This window comes from Centruroides sculpturatus, unplaced genomic scaffold (genome assembly GCF_000671375.1).
Source record: "Centruroides sculpturatus isolate CEXI.00-Female unplaced genomic scaffold, Cexi_2.0 scaffold1663, whole genome shotgun sequence".
Taxonomy (NCBI): Eukaryota; Metazoa; Arthropoda; class Arachnida; order Scorpiones; family Buthidae; genus Centruroides; species Centruroides sculpturatus.
Genome location: NW_019386018.1, coordinates 18,268 through 38,772, shown reverse-complemented (window position 1 = coordinate 38,772; position 20,505 = coordinate 18,268). Strand labels below are relative to the sequence as shown.

Here is a 20,505-nt window from a genome sequence, read left to right as displayed (position 1 = left end):
TCCATTGTTACTTAACACTTCCATTGTTACTTAGCACTTCCATTGTTACCTAACACCGCCATTGTTACTTAACACTTCCATTGTTGATGGAAGTGTTAAGCCTTAATCCTGTCTTTCTCCCCCCGGGAGGAATTTCGAAAAATCCCTTCTTAGTGTGCGTTTTCGTGACGTACCCTAACTGTGTACCAAATTTCAGCTTCCAACTCCTAACCGTTTGGGCTCTGCACTTATTATTATTATCATCAACCCGTCTCGATTATATTATAGATGTAGTTAAATATATATAGATATATACTAAAATATTTTATTCGAAATTATAATCTTTTTTATTTGTTTTTTTCAAGGAAATTTGACGAAGATGAGACGTTATAATATCACCGAAAAGATACCAACTTCTTATAGATTTGAAACTTTTATCGATTTAAATGTTACCAGAGAATTCTTAAGAAAATATTGGCATTATACATTTTATATATCCATTATATATTTGATGGTTATATTCTTCCTTCAGCATTACATGAAGTCACGTCCTGCCTTTGATCTGAAACGTATGAATATTGTATGGAACGGGATCCTCGCAGCATTCAGCATTGTTAGTACAATGAGAGTTGTACCAGTAATCGTATACGAATTGAGAAATTTCGGCATTGTTTTTGTTTTATGCGACAAATATTTTGTTCAAAATGTTCCTAGATTTGCCTTCTGGGGCTGTTTGTTCTTATTTTCAAAAGTTTTAGAACTGGGAGATACTCTTTTGATTATCTTGAGGAAACGAAGATTGCTATTTCTGCATTGGTATCATCACGTGGCCACCCTGATCCTCGTTTCGTTCCTTTCATATAGGGAAGTTAGTATTGGCATAATAGCGGGTGTTATTAATGCAGTCGTGCACTCGTTTATGTATCTTTATTTTACTTTAAAAGCAATGGATATTCGGATCCCCATGATTATTGCCATGTTCGTAACTGCTATTCAAACATTACAAATGATGTTAATGGCTGTTTTTACCATTTGGATTTATTGGCGTACTGTTAATAAGCATCAGTGTGATTCTCCCAAAGATGCCTTGGAATATATTTTGCTTATTTATTTATCATATCTAATTTTATTTAGTTACTTATTTTATGATTCTTACATAAAGCCTTGTACGCCTAAGATAAAGAAAGCGTAAATTCACGTTGCTAAAATAAATTAGCAGAAAAAAATTAATGTATCGTATAATGTGAATTTTGTAATTCATGTAGGAAGGGAAGATCTTCACAACTGAATTGAACATAGATGAATCAACTTAATTTTTTAATTACACCATGTAGAATTTACCATTGAATTTAAATGAATTAACAAAGCCAATAAATTTTTATATTGATTCGAAAACTTTTACAATTTTATTCACAATTTTTTATTAAAATATATAGAAAGTTTATATAGTTATTAACTTTATGTAGCTGAAAATATACGAATGTTTAGATATAGTACAATACGTAGGCCCAATACTTTGATACACGTAAATCGCAATTTTACGCCAAATTTTCATATTTATTTTTCTTAAGTGCGTACAGGCGAGCTCGCATGACAGGAACACGCATACATTTGTACGTGCTCCACATGTACAATACAGTACAGTACGTGTATGTTCTAAATATAAATTATGCGCTCGGGTCGTTTTGCAAATATATTTCTAGTTACACGCATGCTTATGTCCTTCCGTTGCTTCATTCGTTTGTGTGTGTTTCAGTGAAATATCGGAAGCAATGATTATAGCTGCATTTCTAGTGATTACGTCGGCGAAGAAGAAAAACACAAAAGATCGTTCATTTTAGCTTTCACTATTTGCTTTTAGCTTTTTTCGTTTTTAGAATAGTTATTTCTTACTAATAGTTATATATTATTAAATAAAATAGAATATATATTATATAGAATAGTTATATATATCTTACTAAGGTTCGAGTGACATACTACTGCCTGGAGTTCGCGGAATCGAAACCGGACGGGTCGAAAATCCCAAAAATTTTTCGGTGGTGGTCCGTCCCGGATTTGTCGAGCTCCGCCCTTCATCAGTAGACCTCCCCATTTAAGTTCGGCCAGGCCCACAATGGAATTGATTATAACGTCCTCTTAATGTCCACAGGGAGGAAAGAGTAAAAAAAAAAAATAAACACCTTTCTGTTTAGTCTGCGATTTTAACGTTTTAATCATGTTTTGTGCATCAAACATTTGCATTAAAATCCAATAATTATACTCCTTTGTAATACTTTACACACATATGTTTTTATTTTTGTGTCTTTCTACCATATGAATATTAAGAGAGCCTTTTTCTGTACCCATCGCCTGTTCGATCAGGCTCACAATGGATGCACCCGGGTGGCGCATCCAGTGGTGCATTCAGTGTGGTCATTGTATGTCCTGGATCTGCATCCATTGAGATTCGGCTCACCCGGATTCGAACCCGGTTTTCCAAGAGCCTTGAAAATCCAGTCGTCAATACTTTATATATTTATTAGTTAATTAAGATACACTTTTCTAAATATAATTATGTCTGCAAATTAAGTAATTACGAGTATAATTAAGTAATTAATCATAGGTTATGCATGAAAGTAACAATTTGAAATATTTATTTTGATATTATATCACATTATTGTTATTGTGAATAATTATTGTAGCACAGAAATATTATATTGTAAAAAATAAATATTTTTGTTATAATGAAATTAAATTATTTATTGTATAATTTTATGTCTATATTTTACAATAATAACGATTTTTAGATCACATTTTAAATTTGGGATAGAAAATATTTAAATGTTCTCCAAGAAAATTAAAGGAATTTAATAAATTTTTATCAAAATATCTTGTAAAATATCAGTATTTATAATAAAAAAATATTATTTTTTAAATCTTATACATAGTATATAGGATAATCATTGAAATGCTGTATATGAGGCCGAATTTATTTAGAGAAAAAAAAAATAATTTAAAACATTTTTGTTTATAAAAATTTCTTAAAATTTTATAATATCAAAATTAAATTATAAAAGTGAAATTTTAAGATATTTCTCTTGTTATTTAATTTTTTTAGTTGTACTCTCTAGCTAAATTTCTGTCTGCTCCACTGGTACTAAATGTTCTCTGTTGGAAGCACTTTACTAGAACTTTTAATATGAAAGGATAATGGTAACAATTTAACATTTATAATGTAGATTACGGATAAAGATACCACTGAAAGATATTTCGGTGTATAACATATCTTTAGTCTAAGAGTTTCTTACTGCAATGCCATCAGATGCTTTGGAAGGAAATACAAATAAACTGATGTACTATAAATCTGTGTTTACAAAAATGCTTGATTTTAATATCAGGGACTGGCATATCGTGCGTGGTATCATCATGTGAAGTGTCTAAATTTATGCAAAAGAAGAATATTTTAAAAATTATTTATTGTGACATGGTAACAATGCCGGGTTGCAATTTTTAATTTGTTTAATTTAAAATACTGTATACTCTTCGCCCTAAATTAGTAGTGGCTTTCCCCTGTACATCATACTTTTCCTGATAGCAATGAAGTCATGTTGGTCGTCCTAACTCTTTTCAGATGAAAATTTTTTAATTAAAATAACGTAACTTCCGGTGCAAACAGGAATTTCGTATATAGTTAATCGGGTCTTCTTTCCCTAATTTTTCCATATCTGGTCCTGATTTTCATCTAACTCCGTTCTCGAGATTAAGGAAAAACATAAGAAAATAGGAATTTATAGGTTTACAATTTTTTAAAATTGCAGCCAAAAAAGATTTCATTTTACGAGCTTTGATCAGAAGAAAATGACATCCTTTAGAGTTAGATAAAGTATAGTCGACTCCCCTATAACAATGTTGATTTTTCCGTTTTATATGAATTCCATGTTGTACGAGTCACTTAGATTTTACAAATACGTGTGCCGGGCTGTGAACGGCTCTCGTATTTGTAAAATCTAAGTGACTCGTACAACATGGAATTCATAAAAAACGGAATAATCAACAGTGTTATAAGTGGGTCGACTATATAGTTACTTTTATATCATGACTTTAAGAAATATGCGATTAAGCCGCCATCTCGTGTTAAATTTAAGCATTAAAAATAAATTAACTTAATTTTAGAATACAATACTTTGGAAGAATATCTCTTTCATGGTAGAAGCGGATCCAAAAGCATCTAATTTAAAAATTAAAAATATTTAAATAATTTCAAAGTGTTTATTAATTAAATAATTAATTAATACTTTGAAGTTCAAACAGATAAATTTGAATTTCTCTTTATTTTTTATTTATTTTTTTGCCTATAGCAGGGTTAAGTCTCCGTAGCCCTCTCTTTGAATCCGCCACTGATAGTGTATTCCAGAGTATTCTAAACTCATTAGTTTATTAGTGACATCATCCCAAATGCCGAACTGCAATTTTTAATTATATTTTAATTTAAGAAATCACGTGACACGGAAGTTCGTATATAATTAATCGGAATATATGACCCCTAAGCTTTCCTTATCTGGTCTGTACTTCAGTGGTGTCTTGCCCCCGTACATCATACTTCTCCTGATAACAACAGAGTCATGCTAGTAATCTATCTAACTCATCTAACGGTCATTTATATGATGGCCACGTTATTTTTCTTTTATGCGTTTATTAAATATGAAAATATTCCTTTATTCTCTACTTGTTATTATAATCTGTAATTAATTAACTATATTTATATATAGTTAATCGGGGCCTCCTGCCCCTAACGTTTCCATGGTCTAGGATTTCAACTATCCAATTCTATTCTGGAGATTAAGGAAGGACAGACACCCGGACGGATTACAGTGAGAATTTATATGTCTAAACATATTTATTAATAATTAATTTGTAGAAATCGTTCATTATAATTTATTGTGTATTTTACGATAAAAATGTTTTAATATTTTAACATAAATAAGGAATCAAGTATCAAGAAAGTCATCTCTCCTAAATAGGGAGGGCGAAGAGGATACACCTTGACTTTTCGGTATAAACATGGTGGAACAATATAAAATTTATTATATAACATAGCTATGATCTTAACTTCAACTGTCATCAACAATTTCGATATTATATGGCTTATTAAAAATATTACAATGACCGCAGTTAGCTGTCAAAGTATCTCCTTTCTAAAATGCATAAAGGTGTGCAGATTTCGGAACGAATTTTAACAACGTATTTGTTCTTCTTTACTATTCATTGTCTACTAAGAAAACTGGTGCTATTTTAAAAGATGAGAAAAGAAACTCTCGTCTATTCGCCTACCTTCGCTTTACATTATATAGATTTTTATTATAATTTGCCATATTAACTTTCATATTCGCATGTTTTATTTGCAGGACACATCTACTTGTCCTATATTATTTATACACAATTCCATTATTAGAACTTATTCTTTCATCTGTTATCTGCCATCAAATTCGGCCCAATATGTGTTCCCGAACATTTATATTAAAGCAATTATTTTTCTAAAAATATCTAATGAAATTAATTACTCAATCCGTTAATTTTAACTCTTAATTAATTTTTTTTTACCATTTACTGCATGAAAAGACGCATATTTATTGCATCTAAAACAATAAATTGATAATTATTTTCTTTTACGTTCTGTAATATTTTTTTATTGTAGAGTGAAAAAGTATAGATGATGATAGAAACAATGTTAATAATATATTTTATGTAAAAAATGATTTATTTACATGATACAATTACATTTGATATACTAGAATAATTTTAATGGATCAAGGCGTTTAAATCGAATCTAACGTTGCGAAACATTTTTTATACCTATTTTTTCGATAAGGATCACTCATTTAAAATGAAAATATCATTTTAAAATAATTTTAATGTTAATTTTTAATTAAAGTTAAATCGGCAAGTGTTACAAGGTCTTTGTTTAGTAATAGTTACCATACAAAAATGTTACGCCTTACAGCATCTAAAAGATCCGGAACATTTCTACATATAACATTTGGTGGCACCATCTATTATATTTTATTGAAAACTTTTTATATTTTTTATTATTATAAAATGGCTAAAAGCTTAATTTTGAGGGTAGGGATAGATTTTATAAAAAATTGTAAATGCTAATAATAAGTAAAATCGTCATTAATTCCGAGTCTACTCGAGATATGACATACGACCACCCTTTATCTTCTCACCTTGTCTACCTTAAAAAACCAAAATTTAATAGCATCAATCTCTCTAATATACAAACTTCCCTGCAAAATTTCAGACATTTTCGACAAAAAGCACAGAAGTTATTAAGCTTCAAAGAGGGTGAACAAAATCGCGTCCCCATACACACACACTCCCTCACTAACATCATACATACAGGAAAAAAAAACAAATTTCTTTGCATTTCTCGACTTTCAATGTCTGCTGAGTCCAAAAATGTAAAAATCTGGAAAAGGGTCATTTTTCTTTACCATACTTTCCTTCTGTTATATATCAATATAACAGCCGGAATAGCAAAATTGAAGTGAAGAAACCAAAATAAAATTATTTTTTTATCAATATAGCGATGCAAAAATCGTTAAATTATTGCTAACATTTTCCTTAAAAATATATCAAAATACAAATAAAAATTTAATATTTTACTTTTATAGTTTTTTCCGTGTATTCGAAAAAACTTATTAATATAGGCTTATAAATATATACATAGGCTGTTTTTTAAAGCTTTGATAGTCCATAAAACAAAGACATGTGTAAATAACAAAATGAATTTATTACCAAAAGTCAGGTATAAACGTGGTTACTTTTCGACATAATCACTGTGAAGATTGAGGCATTCGTCATATCTGTGGACGAGCTTTTCCATCCCCTTGTAATAGAACGTTGCCGCCAATGACTTGAGATGGGTTCTAACGTTGTTTTGAAGATCGTCATTTGTCTCGAATCTCTGTCCTCCTAGCCGCTTTTCCTGTTCAGGAAGGAAGTGGAAGTCGCTCGGCGCTAAATCGAGACTATATGCTGGGTGTTTAAAAGTGGTGAAGACTTTCACCTTTCAGACTTCCACCCAGCTTAAAACTTTTTAATATGTGAAGACTTCCACCTCTTTTCTGAACTGAAAACGTGGCTAGCAGGGCAGAGGCTAGCAGAGCTAGCATCTCAAGTCATTGGCGGCAACATTCTATGACAAGGGAATGGAAAAGCTCGTCCACAGATATGACGAATGCCTCAATCTTCACAGTGATTATGTCGAAAAGTAACCATGTTTGTACCTGACTTTTGGTAATAAATTCATTTTGTTATTTACACTTGTCTTTGTTTTATGGACCATCGGAGCTTGAAAATAAAAACCGCCATCTTATATACTGTATATATTAATTTATAATCTTGATTTGTAGGATTGAGGAGATAAGGCAATGCAATTTATCAAGGTGGGATGCTTTCTGGGAGGATTTTCTATGGAACATTGGAAACTATTTAGGTATTAAGCACGCAAAGAAAACTCGAAAAACTTCACGCGGCCAGCTCGTTGGTGAAGCATGAATCCGCGATCGACTGTTTCATTGGTCACGGGTTCATGATTCACCAACTATATAGACCTACATTATATAAATGCAAATATGGACTGGTGTTTACGCTTCTTATCACTGATACTAGTAGATAAGCGGTGTGTTGATATACTGTAAACGCCGATCTTTGCGATATTTTAAAAACGTAAAATGTATGTATGTAGATTTAAGAAATTATTAAGAGAAAATTCAATAAAAAATTATTTTAAAAATCATTTTAATAAATTAAGTGTTAAAATTGATAGAATTTTTCTGCAACGCTATCGTTGTAAGGAATAAAATTCTTTAATTCGGAGAAACCTTAAAAGTATTTCTTGACTTTTTCCTTCCTGTGAACACCAAAAGGGTCTTTTTCTCCCCCATTCCCATTAAGAATTTGGCCCGGCCCACATCGGAGGCAGCATATTTAAGAAGGCGTCAATATTAAAGTTATAAGCGCGGTGTGGTAGGTTTTTCGAAAGAAAGATTATTGTCTCTCTGTAAGCTTTGTTTTAAAACTATGAAAGCATCCGAAAATAACAGATATGGCATAAAGATACACCATAATGATATCGACTCAATAAGCCCATTGTGTTAAGAATTTTAGAGCAAAATTCGAGTAAAACCTTATTATTCTTAAAAATTAAAGTATTTACTACTAAATATAAATTCTTTTGTTTGTAAAGATAATGAAAACTCTTACGTGAATATCAGATAAAAACTATAGTGGAATGTTGATACAGTGAACATCCAATATAATGAACAATTTATTTTCCCGGCTGTTATATAACAGAGGAAAAGTATGGCGATCGGTCAAAATATGACTCTTTCTCTTTACAGTTTTGGACTCAGGAACCTTAAAACGTCGAGAAATACAAAAAAGCTGGGAGTTTCTATGTCTATGTGTTTGGGAGCATGATTTTTTTCACCTAGTTTGAAAGCTTAATAACTCCTATACATTTTGTTTAAAATTTCTGAAATTTTGCAGGAAAGTTTGTGTATTAGAGAAAAATGCTTCTAGAAATTTTCAGGAAAAACGGACCATTGGTTAGGAAGATATAGCCGCACCCTCTTAATATCTACCGAACCAATCTGAAGACTTAAAAGTAATGGTAGCAATTATTAGGGACAAAACAAATAAAGAATACCAGGAAACTCCAGTAACAACATTGCCAGCTTTTTATAAATGGAGCCATCGTAGAATCCTACCAGACAGAATTATATTGGATAAAATCCTACCAGGATCTATCGGGAGAATTCTTTCCGGATGAAATCCTACCAAGACAGAATCAACTGTATGTGAAATTTACACGTAAATATAAGTGTTAGAAACTTACTCATGTAGAAATTTGGCATACCTTTCTTTCTTTCTTTTATTTTTTCTCGTTTTTCCTTTTTTTTTTAAGCTGTAAATTTCATTAGAGCGTAAAATACTTTATCTCAATCTATTTTTAACATCTTAAAAATCTAAATGATTGGTCCCAGAAGATGATTATCAACGTCTGTATGACCAATAGTGATTGATTGACATTGATCAAATCAAATAAAAACAAATTTAAATCGAAGAAGTTGTTTGGATTTACTCAAAAGAAATAATCAAGACATATAAAACTGTATCCAAATTGCAAGTATTTATATATGTTTTTTATTAAAAATATATATATAAAACCCTGACATTCTGCATCAAAAGTCTTCAAACATTGGCGAAAGGTAAGTTGACAATTTTGTAATTTCTTAGAATTATTGACCTCCCAACAACGGCCATTTTTTAATGTTCCTGTCAGTGTCCGTTGTTCAGAAGTTTGACTGTATTATTTAAAAATTAAAAATAGGATATATTTAATTGAACTGCAGAAAAAATAAATATTATAAAAAATATAAATAATAAATGATATTTAATAAAATAAATTATCAGATACTCCTAGTGTAATTTTATGGTTTATTTATTGATACAATATAGCGGCTGATTAATTAAGTACCCCTGTCGAAGCTGTCTAGAGAGAGATTTAGCAGATTAAATGAACCAAATTCGGTTCGTGAACACTTAAATATGTTGTTATTGAACGAGGTGTTGTAAATTTAACAGCCTTGAAAGATTGTGTCACGTTACATGTGTTAAGCATCACAGAGGATCCATTACGGTCGGTCCGTGGAACACACTACTTACCAACTTCAGAATGGGGGATCACATTTAACAGTACATACGCCGCATCGCTAAGGTTTCTGTCTTATACAAATAAAACGTTTGTTGCTTGCAGTGCCAAAAGTGCCACAGTGGTGAGTTTTTGCACTTATTTTCATTTTATATTCTGAAATATCACCATACCAGATTTGATCGCGTATGAACTGCTAATTTCTCTCTAGACGGCATCGAATAAGTATATTTAATTTTTAATTAATCAAAGTATTTTTTTAACTAATTAGTTTGTCTAAAAACTACATTTTAGCGGGGTTAAGTACAAAAAAAGTAACCCATACCTCCGTTGTTGGGAGGTAACACTATTGGACGTTCGAATGTATACATAGTTTTTATTTTTTCTTAGGAAATTTGTAGAAGATGAAACAGTACCACCTGAATGAAACGCTTCCGTCTTCGTTTCAATTTGAAGCATTATTTACAACGGAAAACGCGAAACATTTCGTAAAAAGATATTGGAGTTATACATTTCATATATCTGCTATTTATTTGCTCGTCATCTATTTTCTACGACAATTCATGAAATCCCGTTCCGCATTCGATCTCAGACGGGTAAACATTATCTGGAACGGAATTCTAGCATTGTTTAGCATTTGTTTTACAATAAGAGTAGCGCCCATACTAATGTATGAATATCGAAATTTCGATTTCATTTTTATTTTATGCGATAAATTATTTATTCAGAGTATACCGAGATTTACATTCTGGGCTTTATTATTTTTATTTTCAAAAATTTTAGAATTAGGAGATACTTTATTAATTGTTTTAAGAAAAAGAAGGTTGATGTTTCTCCATTGGTATCACCATGTTGTCACTCTAGTTCTAGTTTGGTTTATTTCGTATCGAGAAGTTAGCATTGGAATAGTGGCTGGTGTTATTAATGGCCTTGTACATTCTTTTATGTATTTATATTTCACTGTGAAAGCCATGAATATTCGGATTCCCACCTTTGTGGCTATGTTCATTACTGCTATTCAAACGTTGCAAATGATGTTAATGGCTTCATTTACCATTTGGATGTATTGGAGACTCATTAATAAACAAGAATGTGACTCTTCGAAAGATGAATTAGAATATATTTTTCTTGTTTATTTATCCTATTTATTTTTATTTATTTATTTATTTTATAATTCTTATATAAGATTTTCTACGATTAAAAAGAAGATAATGTAGTTTGTGTTTTATGCTAAAAATAAATTATTCAAATTTTATTTTTAAATGATAATTAAATAAAAATCACTCACCAATAAATCCATAATATGGTATTAAGAAAATATTTCTAATTATATTATATAAATTATATATTTCTTTTATTAATTGAATTAATAAGCAATAAAAGAATTCATTGTAAAAATGTTCGTAATATTAAAATGGATTTAATTGTATTTTTTTTCGAGTGATAATAAATTTATCTGTTATTTGAGAAAGTTTTAATTTTTAAAATTATTATTCTAGTAACTAAATCATTAACCACATAAATGAGGTTTGAAAGAAATATATACATTGTATATATGTGTCTGTATGTATGCCAGCTATGTGTGTATAAGTGTGTATGTGTTTATATATACAGACCCTAGCAATATCGCCTGTTTATGTCCCTTCAATGAGTGGCAATGTTGAGTTTTCCGGGCTTTCTTTCCGTTTGTAAAACCTAAATAAGGGCCAGTTTCCCATAGAAAGTTTTTCCGGGAGGCATATCGTCCAAGTGTTACTTGCCTTGTTCCATTAACGAACGTTTCTATTGAACTATTTACTTCATTTTTTAAAGGAAGTCTGCTTTTATTCGAACCTTTCACATCGGCGATTAAATGAATCAGTGAATGTGATGTTGCAGTTTAAAAAGTTATTTCTGTATCACACTTTGTTTGAAAAATGTTATAAAATTACTCGGGCAAGAATAAAGAATGAGACAAAATTCCACCCGGAAAACATAGTTCGATATTTCCATTCGACCGGAAATATTTTAGTTATTAAGAAAAAAAGGTGTTATATAGGCTAAATTAAAGTAATTTCAAATGCTTTGATAATTATAATTAAATTCTGTTCTAAGATTCGACACTTGAAGTGTTAATGATTGTTACGCATAATGCACGCATTTCTGTTGTTTCAAGTGGAATAATGAGTTTTTAGTAGTACTTTAACCTCGAAATTAATTGTAACGAACCACAGTAATGATATCCAGCTTGATTCTGTACGAAACACATCGATACACTGCATGGTCAACGATACCCTTATTTGATATATACATATAAACAAGTTAAAAAGACATAGTCAGTCAGGCATTTAGCAGATTCTCTTCAATTTTTTATTCTGTTGCAACTACTGAGTAGATATTTAAGTAAAAATCGTCCCAGAAAATGATGGAATTGGTCTTAACCACGAAGTGTGGTAGTACGAACTAATGGTAAATCATACTAAGGTATCAGGAAGACGCAATTAATTAAAGTGATCAGATTTTAGTACAGCCAATATGAGGCACCCAGTGTAGGAAGGANGGTTCTGATGTATTTACTTCATTTTTTAAAGGAAGTCTGCTTTTATTCGAACCTTTCACATCGGCGATTAAATGAATCAGTGAATGTGATGTTGCAGTTTAAAAAGTTATTTCTGTATCACACTTTGTTTGAAAAATGTTATAAAATTACTCGGGCAAGAATAAAGAATGAGACAAAATTCCACCCGGAAAACATAGTTCGATATTTCCATTCGACCGGAAATATTTTAGTTATTAAGAAAAAAAGGTGTTATATAGGCTAAATTAAAGTAATTTCAAATGCTTTGATAATTATAATTAAATTCTGTTCTAAGATTCGACACTTGAAGTGTTAATGATTGTTACGCATAATGCACGCATTTCTGTTGTTTCAAGTGGAATAATGAGTTTTTAGTAGTACTTTAACCTCGAAATTAATTGTAACGAACCACAGTAATGATATCCAGCTTGATTCTGTACGAAACACATCGATACACTGCATGGTCAACGATACCCTTATTTGATATATACATATAAACAAGTTAAAAAGACATAGTCAGTCAGGCATTTAGCAGATTCTCTTCAATTTTTTATTCTGTTGCAACTACTGAGTAGATATTTAAGTAAAAATCGTCCCAGAAAATGATGGAATTGGTCTTAACCACGAAGTGTGGTAGTACGAACTAATGGTAAATCATACTAAGGTATCAGGAAGACGCAATTAATTAAAGTGATCAGATTTTAGTACAGCCAATATGAGGCACCCAGTGTAGGAAGGATGGGAACAGGGAGGAAGACCTCTCTGTTCCCATCCTTCCTAACAGGACCGCTTAAGTATGCCGTAAATAAAAATAGGAAGGATGCAATTTAATGATAAATTCCAAAAATCGTAAAATTTTATTTTTATTAGTTATTATTATTGTTGTTTTCTGACAACTGTCTGCATGATTACATGACAAATGCGTGTCACAAACCAGAAGAATCAGGATTAAGTTTTCAACTCTCCCGGATTCGCCAGGATGCTCCAAGAATTTGGCAATCTTGAAATTCCCATGACTCCCAGTTTGAGATCCGTTTCCATTCTTTTATTCAACAAGATTATGTATATTTAGTTTATTCCATTAAGGCAACGTGACACATAGGTAATCTGCCTAGGGGAAATGCTTCCCGGGAGGTCTTTTATGGGAAACTGTATCCTATTTAGTGTCACCAGATTCACGATAACTGTTATTGACTTCTGAACGCTTGATTCTATGAGATGATCACTCATGAGTAGAACATTTCGGAAGATAATATTAAAAAAATAAATTTTCACATAAGATAACCGAGGAAGGTGTATTCCTTAATACTGAAAAACAAATCGACAATTTAATCTTAATTAAACCGTAGACCAGGGGTGTCCAACCCGCGGCCCGCGGGCCTCATGCGGCCCAAAGCAAGTTCCAATGCGGCCCAATAAAGGTGTAAACAAAACCGACAAATGTTTTTAATTTTTTTATTATTTATTTATTTCAACGGCATAAACTCAGAAAAGAAGTTTCACAAAGCCATAAACCCAGGGTGGCCAAGCTCCTTGATAGTCCGAGCCATTTTTCAAAATTTGAAATTTTTCGCGAGCCGCAATTAAATACGTATTAAAAAGGTATGCAAAAAATTCCAGATTACAAATTATATCCGTAGCAAGAGTGATACAAATTGTTTCTTCCAGAGCACAATGACAGTTTACAAATTCAAAATCGGTCTGGAGTCGGTCGATAACGGACGATTACGCCACTGTTTATGTTCGTTCGCGCAGTTTTCGATGAGTCATATCATTCTTAACTTGGACGGAAATGAAATTTGTTACAACGTTGCACTTAGTCTTTCATATTTGTTGTTAGTAATTTAAAAGACATTTTGAAACACATACGGAACGATAATAATTTTTTAAAATATAATAACACAAAAATGAAAAGGGAACTCGGGTACATTTATCGAGAGCCACAAATAATCCTTCAAAGAGCCGCATGTGGCTCGCGTGCCGCAGGTTGGCCACCCCTGCCATAAACCTTTATTCATATTTTAGTTTTGAGTGGAAATGAAATATTTTCATGTACTTGGAGATGTGTGAATGAGGAAGGATTACTAAATAAAGCTGGAGTTGTGACTCAAAGGATTATAGACCCAAATTTGGTGAAAGGAGAGAAAGAACAAAAGATAAAAAGTTGTCAGAAAGGTTAAATAGTTCTTCTGTTAGGCAAATATTGAGTCTTAATTTTCCAACTTTTCTCACTCCTTTATCTTTTGTCCTTTCTCTTCTTTTTCCGAATTTGGCTCTATAATCCCTTGAGTCAAAACTCCAGCTTTATTTAGTATTCCTTCCAGCGTTGCAAGATTTGGCTACATTGAGCCAAATGTGGCTACATTTTTTTTTAGTTTAATTAACGTAAAAAAATATCATTTGGCGCTTTGGCTGCTACATATCATTTATAAATATATTAGTTGAATAAAAATGCACTTTAAAATGGTGTTTCTTTGCTTTTTATTAATCAGAGACTCAAATAAACCAAATATTTGTGTTTTATCAAATAAATGAATTTATCTATTTCTAAGTAAAAATTGAAAGTGTCTGTAGAAGTAATTTTTTAAAATATCCTGTTTCATGATAAAGTTTTAATACTTATTATTATAATCTAGACATGTTAATCCTTAATTATATGTACTTGTATATTGGGCCACAAGTATATACTGTATTGTATATACTTGTGGCCCAAAACTTGACTTCTTCTAATGCGGCCCAGAGAAACAAAAAGGTTGGACACCCCTGCCGTAGACCATAGCAATATCTATAAATACATATTGATAAATGAAGTGTGAATTTGATTTTCTCAGATTGACTTCTGACATTGAAAATTTCAAAACACGTAAAGAAAGAAAACTTTCTTGATACCTACTTTTACTGCGGTCCAATAACAGTTTAGCCTGTTTTACTCCAGTTTTTACTTTTCTGGCTGTTATATAAAATAGAGGAAAAGTATGGCAATCGGTCAAAAAGTGATCCCTTCCAAGATTCTTAAATTTTTGAACTGGGCACTGTGAAATGAGAAGTGCAAAAAATGTCTTTCTTTCTTTATATATGAATATATTTGTGTGTATGTGGGGACACAATTTTATCCACCTCTTTGAAACTAAATTCCCATGCTTTTTGTCGAAAACTCTGAAATTTTGCAGGGAGGTTTGAGCATTAGAAGAATGATAGCTAAAGGTCAATGGAATGGGGAGACAGAGGAGATCATGTGTCTATTCCATGTAAGATCGGACTTCGTGAAGATTTCACTCATTATTAGCATTTACAACTTTTTTTTTTTTTTTTATAAAACTTAGTATCAATATCAATCTGTTCTATCATATACAATAGAACCTCGAAAACTCGGCTCTCGATACCCCGGCACTCCGGATAACTCGGCCACACCCTGGCAGGACAAAAAAATCCTTAGTTAATTAATTTTCATTATAGACAGCTTTATAAAAGTATAAAAGCTCTCAAAGTATTTTTCTGAGGTCTGTCTTATCAGGTAAATTACTGTACACAGTGTATTCATTAATTTTCATTTTCATGTAGTAAAGGCTCTATGCCTTCATAAAGGACGTACTTTTCCTTTGTTTAAGGATATTTGGGCAGTTTATTCTCTGTTATATTCTCAAGTAAACAATATATACAAGTACAGTACAGTATTTTCTGAGGAAACACTTGTACTTATTTTTTTTAACTCCATTCCCGATAACCCGGCATTTTCACAAACTCGGCCACCCTTCGGTCCACATTAGGCCGAGTTTTCGAGATTCTACTGTATAACTAAAATGGTGTGGTTAGTTTTATTTTACAGAGATAAACTCAATGTTTTAAAGTACCTAAATGTTAAAAAGTTCACTTAAAAAAAGGAATATTTCAGAAATTTATCATTTTAAAAATTGAAACAATAGCATCTTCCAAAAAAGGAATGTGTATCTAGTGCAAATATCATAATAAAATGTAATTTAAACTTTTCGAACTTACTCCTAACAGTTGGCAGACAACTAATTTTTATAACATTTGCCATTTATTTCTGTAAATATCTAAAACTGTTTCTTCTTTTTCACAATGATGAATTCAATGGTGTGTATCATTACACTTTATCATCAATTCAAATACAAAGCAGACCTTTTTTTTTCAAGAATAATGTTCTTTGAACCAGTCATTTTCTTTGCTGATAACAATAAAGTCATTATGGCAGAAAATTATATTTTGTTTTTATTTTTACTAGTTTTTATCATTTATTTACCTAAGTTTAATAATTATCCATGTATACCTCTTCAGCTTCTATTCATCTTAACATTTAATTTTACATTCTGAGAAATGCTTCTAGTGATTTGTAAGAACTTCCATCATTTGATGCTTGAGATCTATTTGTGTCCTGATGGGTTAAAATTCTATAAATGATAAAATAAATCCAGCAAAGCAAACATAGCACTAACACAACACCAGGGTAAACTCAAATACATAACTGAAATTGTGTATGCACAGCAGAAATACAAATAAACAAGTTATGCTTCAATAATAGTGAAAAAGCATAAAAGTTTAATTTATTGATAATTATAAGATTTGCAATGCTTTTCAAATTTTTATGTGGTAAAACTCAAAAGGACCTAAATAACAGTGTTATCAGGAAACACTGCTACTAAATGACATTAATTTCCCATATAACAATTAAAAATTAACTGAAGGACAATAATTTCCAGTTTATTTATTTATGAACATTATAAATCTTATTATTATCTAAAAAAATAAACAATAATGTTTTGTTGTTTGATATCATGATATATTGTTATTACCACCATTTAAATAGCCAAAGTTACTGAAAAATGTAATAAATGTATGAAGTCTTTTAATTATTTAATCAATTAACTTGTTAACATAAAAACTGACATATTACTAGTAAGGATATTTGGTTGACCACAATGAGTAAAGGAAACAGAATGGCATTCTAAACATATAAAATTAATCAGAATAAATATTTATTTTTCAAATAATTATTATTTTCCAGAAATGAACTGACTCATTTCTACAGATACCGTCTTTCTCAACTTACATTTTGGTATACAATGCTTATAATCAAAATGAAATGTAGTAGTAGAGAAATCATTAATAAATCAACAATATTAAATGTTGAACTTTTAATAAAGGAATACTAATTGAACAACATACTAATTTCAGCAGAAATTTCATAATTTACATAATGTCAGTGAAAAACTGAATAGTCTTCTTCTGTGCATCTTCATATTTTTGAATAGTTTTTACTTCCATAGTCTGAAACAAAAATTTTCAACTTAATAAATATAAAATTTTCATAATAAACAATTTATCACATTAATTAAATTTAAGTTTAACAATCTATCTCATATTTTGAGTACTTTTGGTATTTTGTATTAAGTTATTAATAATTAAATGTAACTTAAGTCTTGTAATATTTAATAAATATTATTATATAAACAGTTTTTTATTTTTATGTTTTTGTTTATTTAATAAAGACATTCATTGACCCCTATTTAATTCAATGCACTCAGGAATCTGTTTTTAATGATAAATGATTATTAAATAAAATGTATTAGAATTGCACTTGTTTATCCATTTAGAAAAAGAATATAATGTCTTGAAAGAGAAGTTTATTTCCTTAGATAATATATAATTTTATTTTCTCTGGAGTAATGTAGCCTGCATAAGTAGGAGACAGTTGACTAAGTGCACTTTGACCTAAAATGGCGATAGTGCACTTAAGATTACTTCAAAAGTCTGATCTCTTAAAAAAAACAACTGCATACTTCTGAAGAAAATCTAAGGAACTTCACCAGGCTCAACAAAGTGGAATGAGGATAAATGAGTCTACCGGAGCAGAGATCTGCACATTCACAAATGAGATGCAGAGGAGTCTTGCCAGCAGATCTGCAAAAGTGATAAGATGATGAGGAAGAGTTTCAGTCAACACAGATGTTTACAAAAGTGATCAAAACCAGTCACAATGCCAACCAAAAACCAAACATAATTTCTGCTCTCTGGACAGACTAGGCAAAAAACTCTTAATCTGCTCTTTAAACCAAAAGTTAACCTTCACTGTTTACAATGATTGGAGGTATCCAATCTTTAACAGCTCCAAAAAGTATTATAGAAAATTACACACATTATAAAAAGTGCAAGGAAATTGGAGCATTGATCCAGGACAATCAAAAATTGTAGCAGCTTCCAATCTCAAGTTCTTATGCAAAATTATCGAAGAAAACTAACTAGCATTACTTACAGAATTTGTTACATGTTTATGACAAAAAATATGTAAAAATTATGTTATTTTACTAAAAATATATGATATTGGAATAATAACTGTGTAATAGTAAGTGCACACAGACAACCAAGCCCAAATTATTCTCATGATCAAGTCCTAATCTTGCCTTATCATTTAATCATTGTTAAATAAATAATCTGAATTACTTTAATGTAAACATTCTTAAAAAATAAATTTTGCCAGAAAATAAGAAGTCTTTAATTTAAATTGCATTGTTAATTATACTTGCTTATTTTTTTGTAGAAAGTTAATCTTATATTGGGATTTGTGAAAATCTAAAAATTTCTTACACTGAAAATTCTTATTTATACTAACTAAATATGTTAACAGCTAAACTAAATATGTCATTAGACAAAAATATTTCTTATGCTAATAACATCATTATCAGTTTAACTGTCTTATATAACAGAATTAACAACTTTTTACATTTAACCCAATCATGAAATACAGTCAAGCTTTCATATGTGCATGTAGGCATGGATGGTTTTTATTTTCCATTAATTATTTTTAAAATGTGAGTGACAAAAACATATCATGCTTTCTAAATATAACTTATTTGCATTTTCTATTGAAAATGTTGACTTTTATGTATTTTCTTGAATTATTCACTTGCACAAATATCTCAAGCTCTTCTTACTTTTCTGTTAGTCATAATTAACAATGATTTCCTGCAATCCTTTTTTGTCATCAGCACATTATATCTTGTTTTTGTTGATAAACACAACTTGTAGTGAAGTTTCTACAAATATACCCAAGAAGTCGCTTTAATAACTTATTTCATTCTATTCAATCACAAATTCTGTAAGTAATGCTAGCCTGTATTCTTTGATACTTTTGCATAAGAACTGAGATTGGAAGCTGCTACAATTTTTGATTGTCCTGGATCAATGCTTCCAGTTTCCTTGTACTTTTTATAAAATAAACTTGCTTTGCCAATTTTTAGTTCTGCAGCAATTTGATACTAAGAAAACTATACTAAGAGCTCTTCATGAAAGTTTACAATTATTTCTGTAATATCACAGCTTATTGCTTTACTAGAAGAGGTTTGTTTTACCAATTTACATTAAATGAATATTGTATTTATGTGTAACAAGCAAATTATAAGAAAATTGTATCAAATAATGTTTAAATAAGTAGAAATATTTAAGCTAACCAGCTGTTTGACACAGTTTTGTCAACAAAATCCTGGCCAGGTCATATGAATGCCTGCCATGGAGTGCCTTTTGCACCCACAATTGCTTAATGATGTTTATTATTATTATTGAAAAAACGAAAAATTTAAAACAATAAAAATGAGTAAAATCTAATGATTTAGCTCATCATATACAATTTTTAAATAATAGATAGAAAATTATTCCTGAAACAATGCATGCAATAATATAAAATTCATAAAATATTTTAAAAATTGTTTCAATATTTGTCAAAATTCCTTCCTTCTTATCTTTCATTGAATAAATATACACACACTTTTATATATAAAATACGTAAACTATGCTATTAGAAATGTTATAAGGATTGGCTATTTTATATAAATGTTCAGCATCATTGATAAGGATGGAGCAACGTAGAGAGACGAGGTCAAACTGAGGTCAACAACTTGATAGAATGGGTTTTTTTTTTCTTTCTTTCTTTACGCAGGATGTAAATCTTAATCCTGATTTCAACATGTGGATGTTGCTAGTACTTAAGTGACCTTCTAGGAATCAGCAGTGCATCTATAGGAGAAAGAAAAGGCCATATATTCTCATTACAATCCACTTTCACATTCTCAGTTTAGTTGTATGCTATCAAAATCGAGAATGTGAAGAGTACTAAAACACATACCTTTACTCGAAAGTTATTTTTCTTTTTTCTAGTATTAAATGATGCGAGAAAACACTTTGTATTTTTTATAAAATGACAAAATCACTGTTTAAATTATTTAAAAATAACACACACACACACACACACACACAGACA

At 30.4% G+C, this 20,505-nt stretch overlaps 1 protein-coding gene and 1 pseudogene across 1 annotated transcript; both read left to right on the top strand.

Moving 5' to 3' along the window:
• Window positions 1-1,171, top strand: part of LOC111613150 — a 4,798-nt pseudogene extending 3,627 nt beyond the window's left edge.
• Window positions 1,172-10,080: 8,909 nt separating this feature from the next.
• LOC111613146 (elongation of very long chain fatty acids protein 6-like) lies at window positions 10,081-10,893 on the top strand. The gene has a single exon (XM_023354461.1). The coding sequence runs from the start codon at window positions 10,081-10,083 to the stop codon at window positions 10,891-10,893; it is 813 nt and encodes a 270-aa protein (XP_023210229.1).
• Window positions 10,894-20,505: the final 9,612 nt, after the last annotated feature.

What these genes read in the sequence shown, in the direction of transcription:
- LOC111613146 (XM_023354461.1), top strand. Translation starts at nt 10,081, where the DNA reads ATGAAACAGTACCACCTGAATGAAACGCTTCCGTCTTCGTTTCAATTT.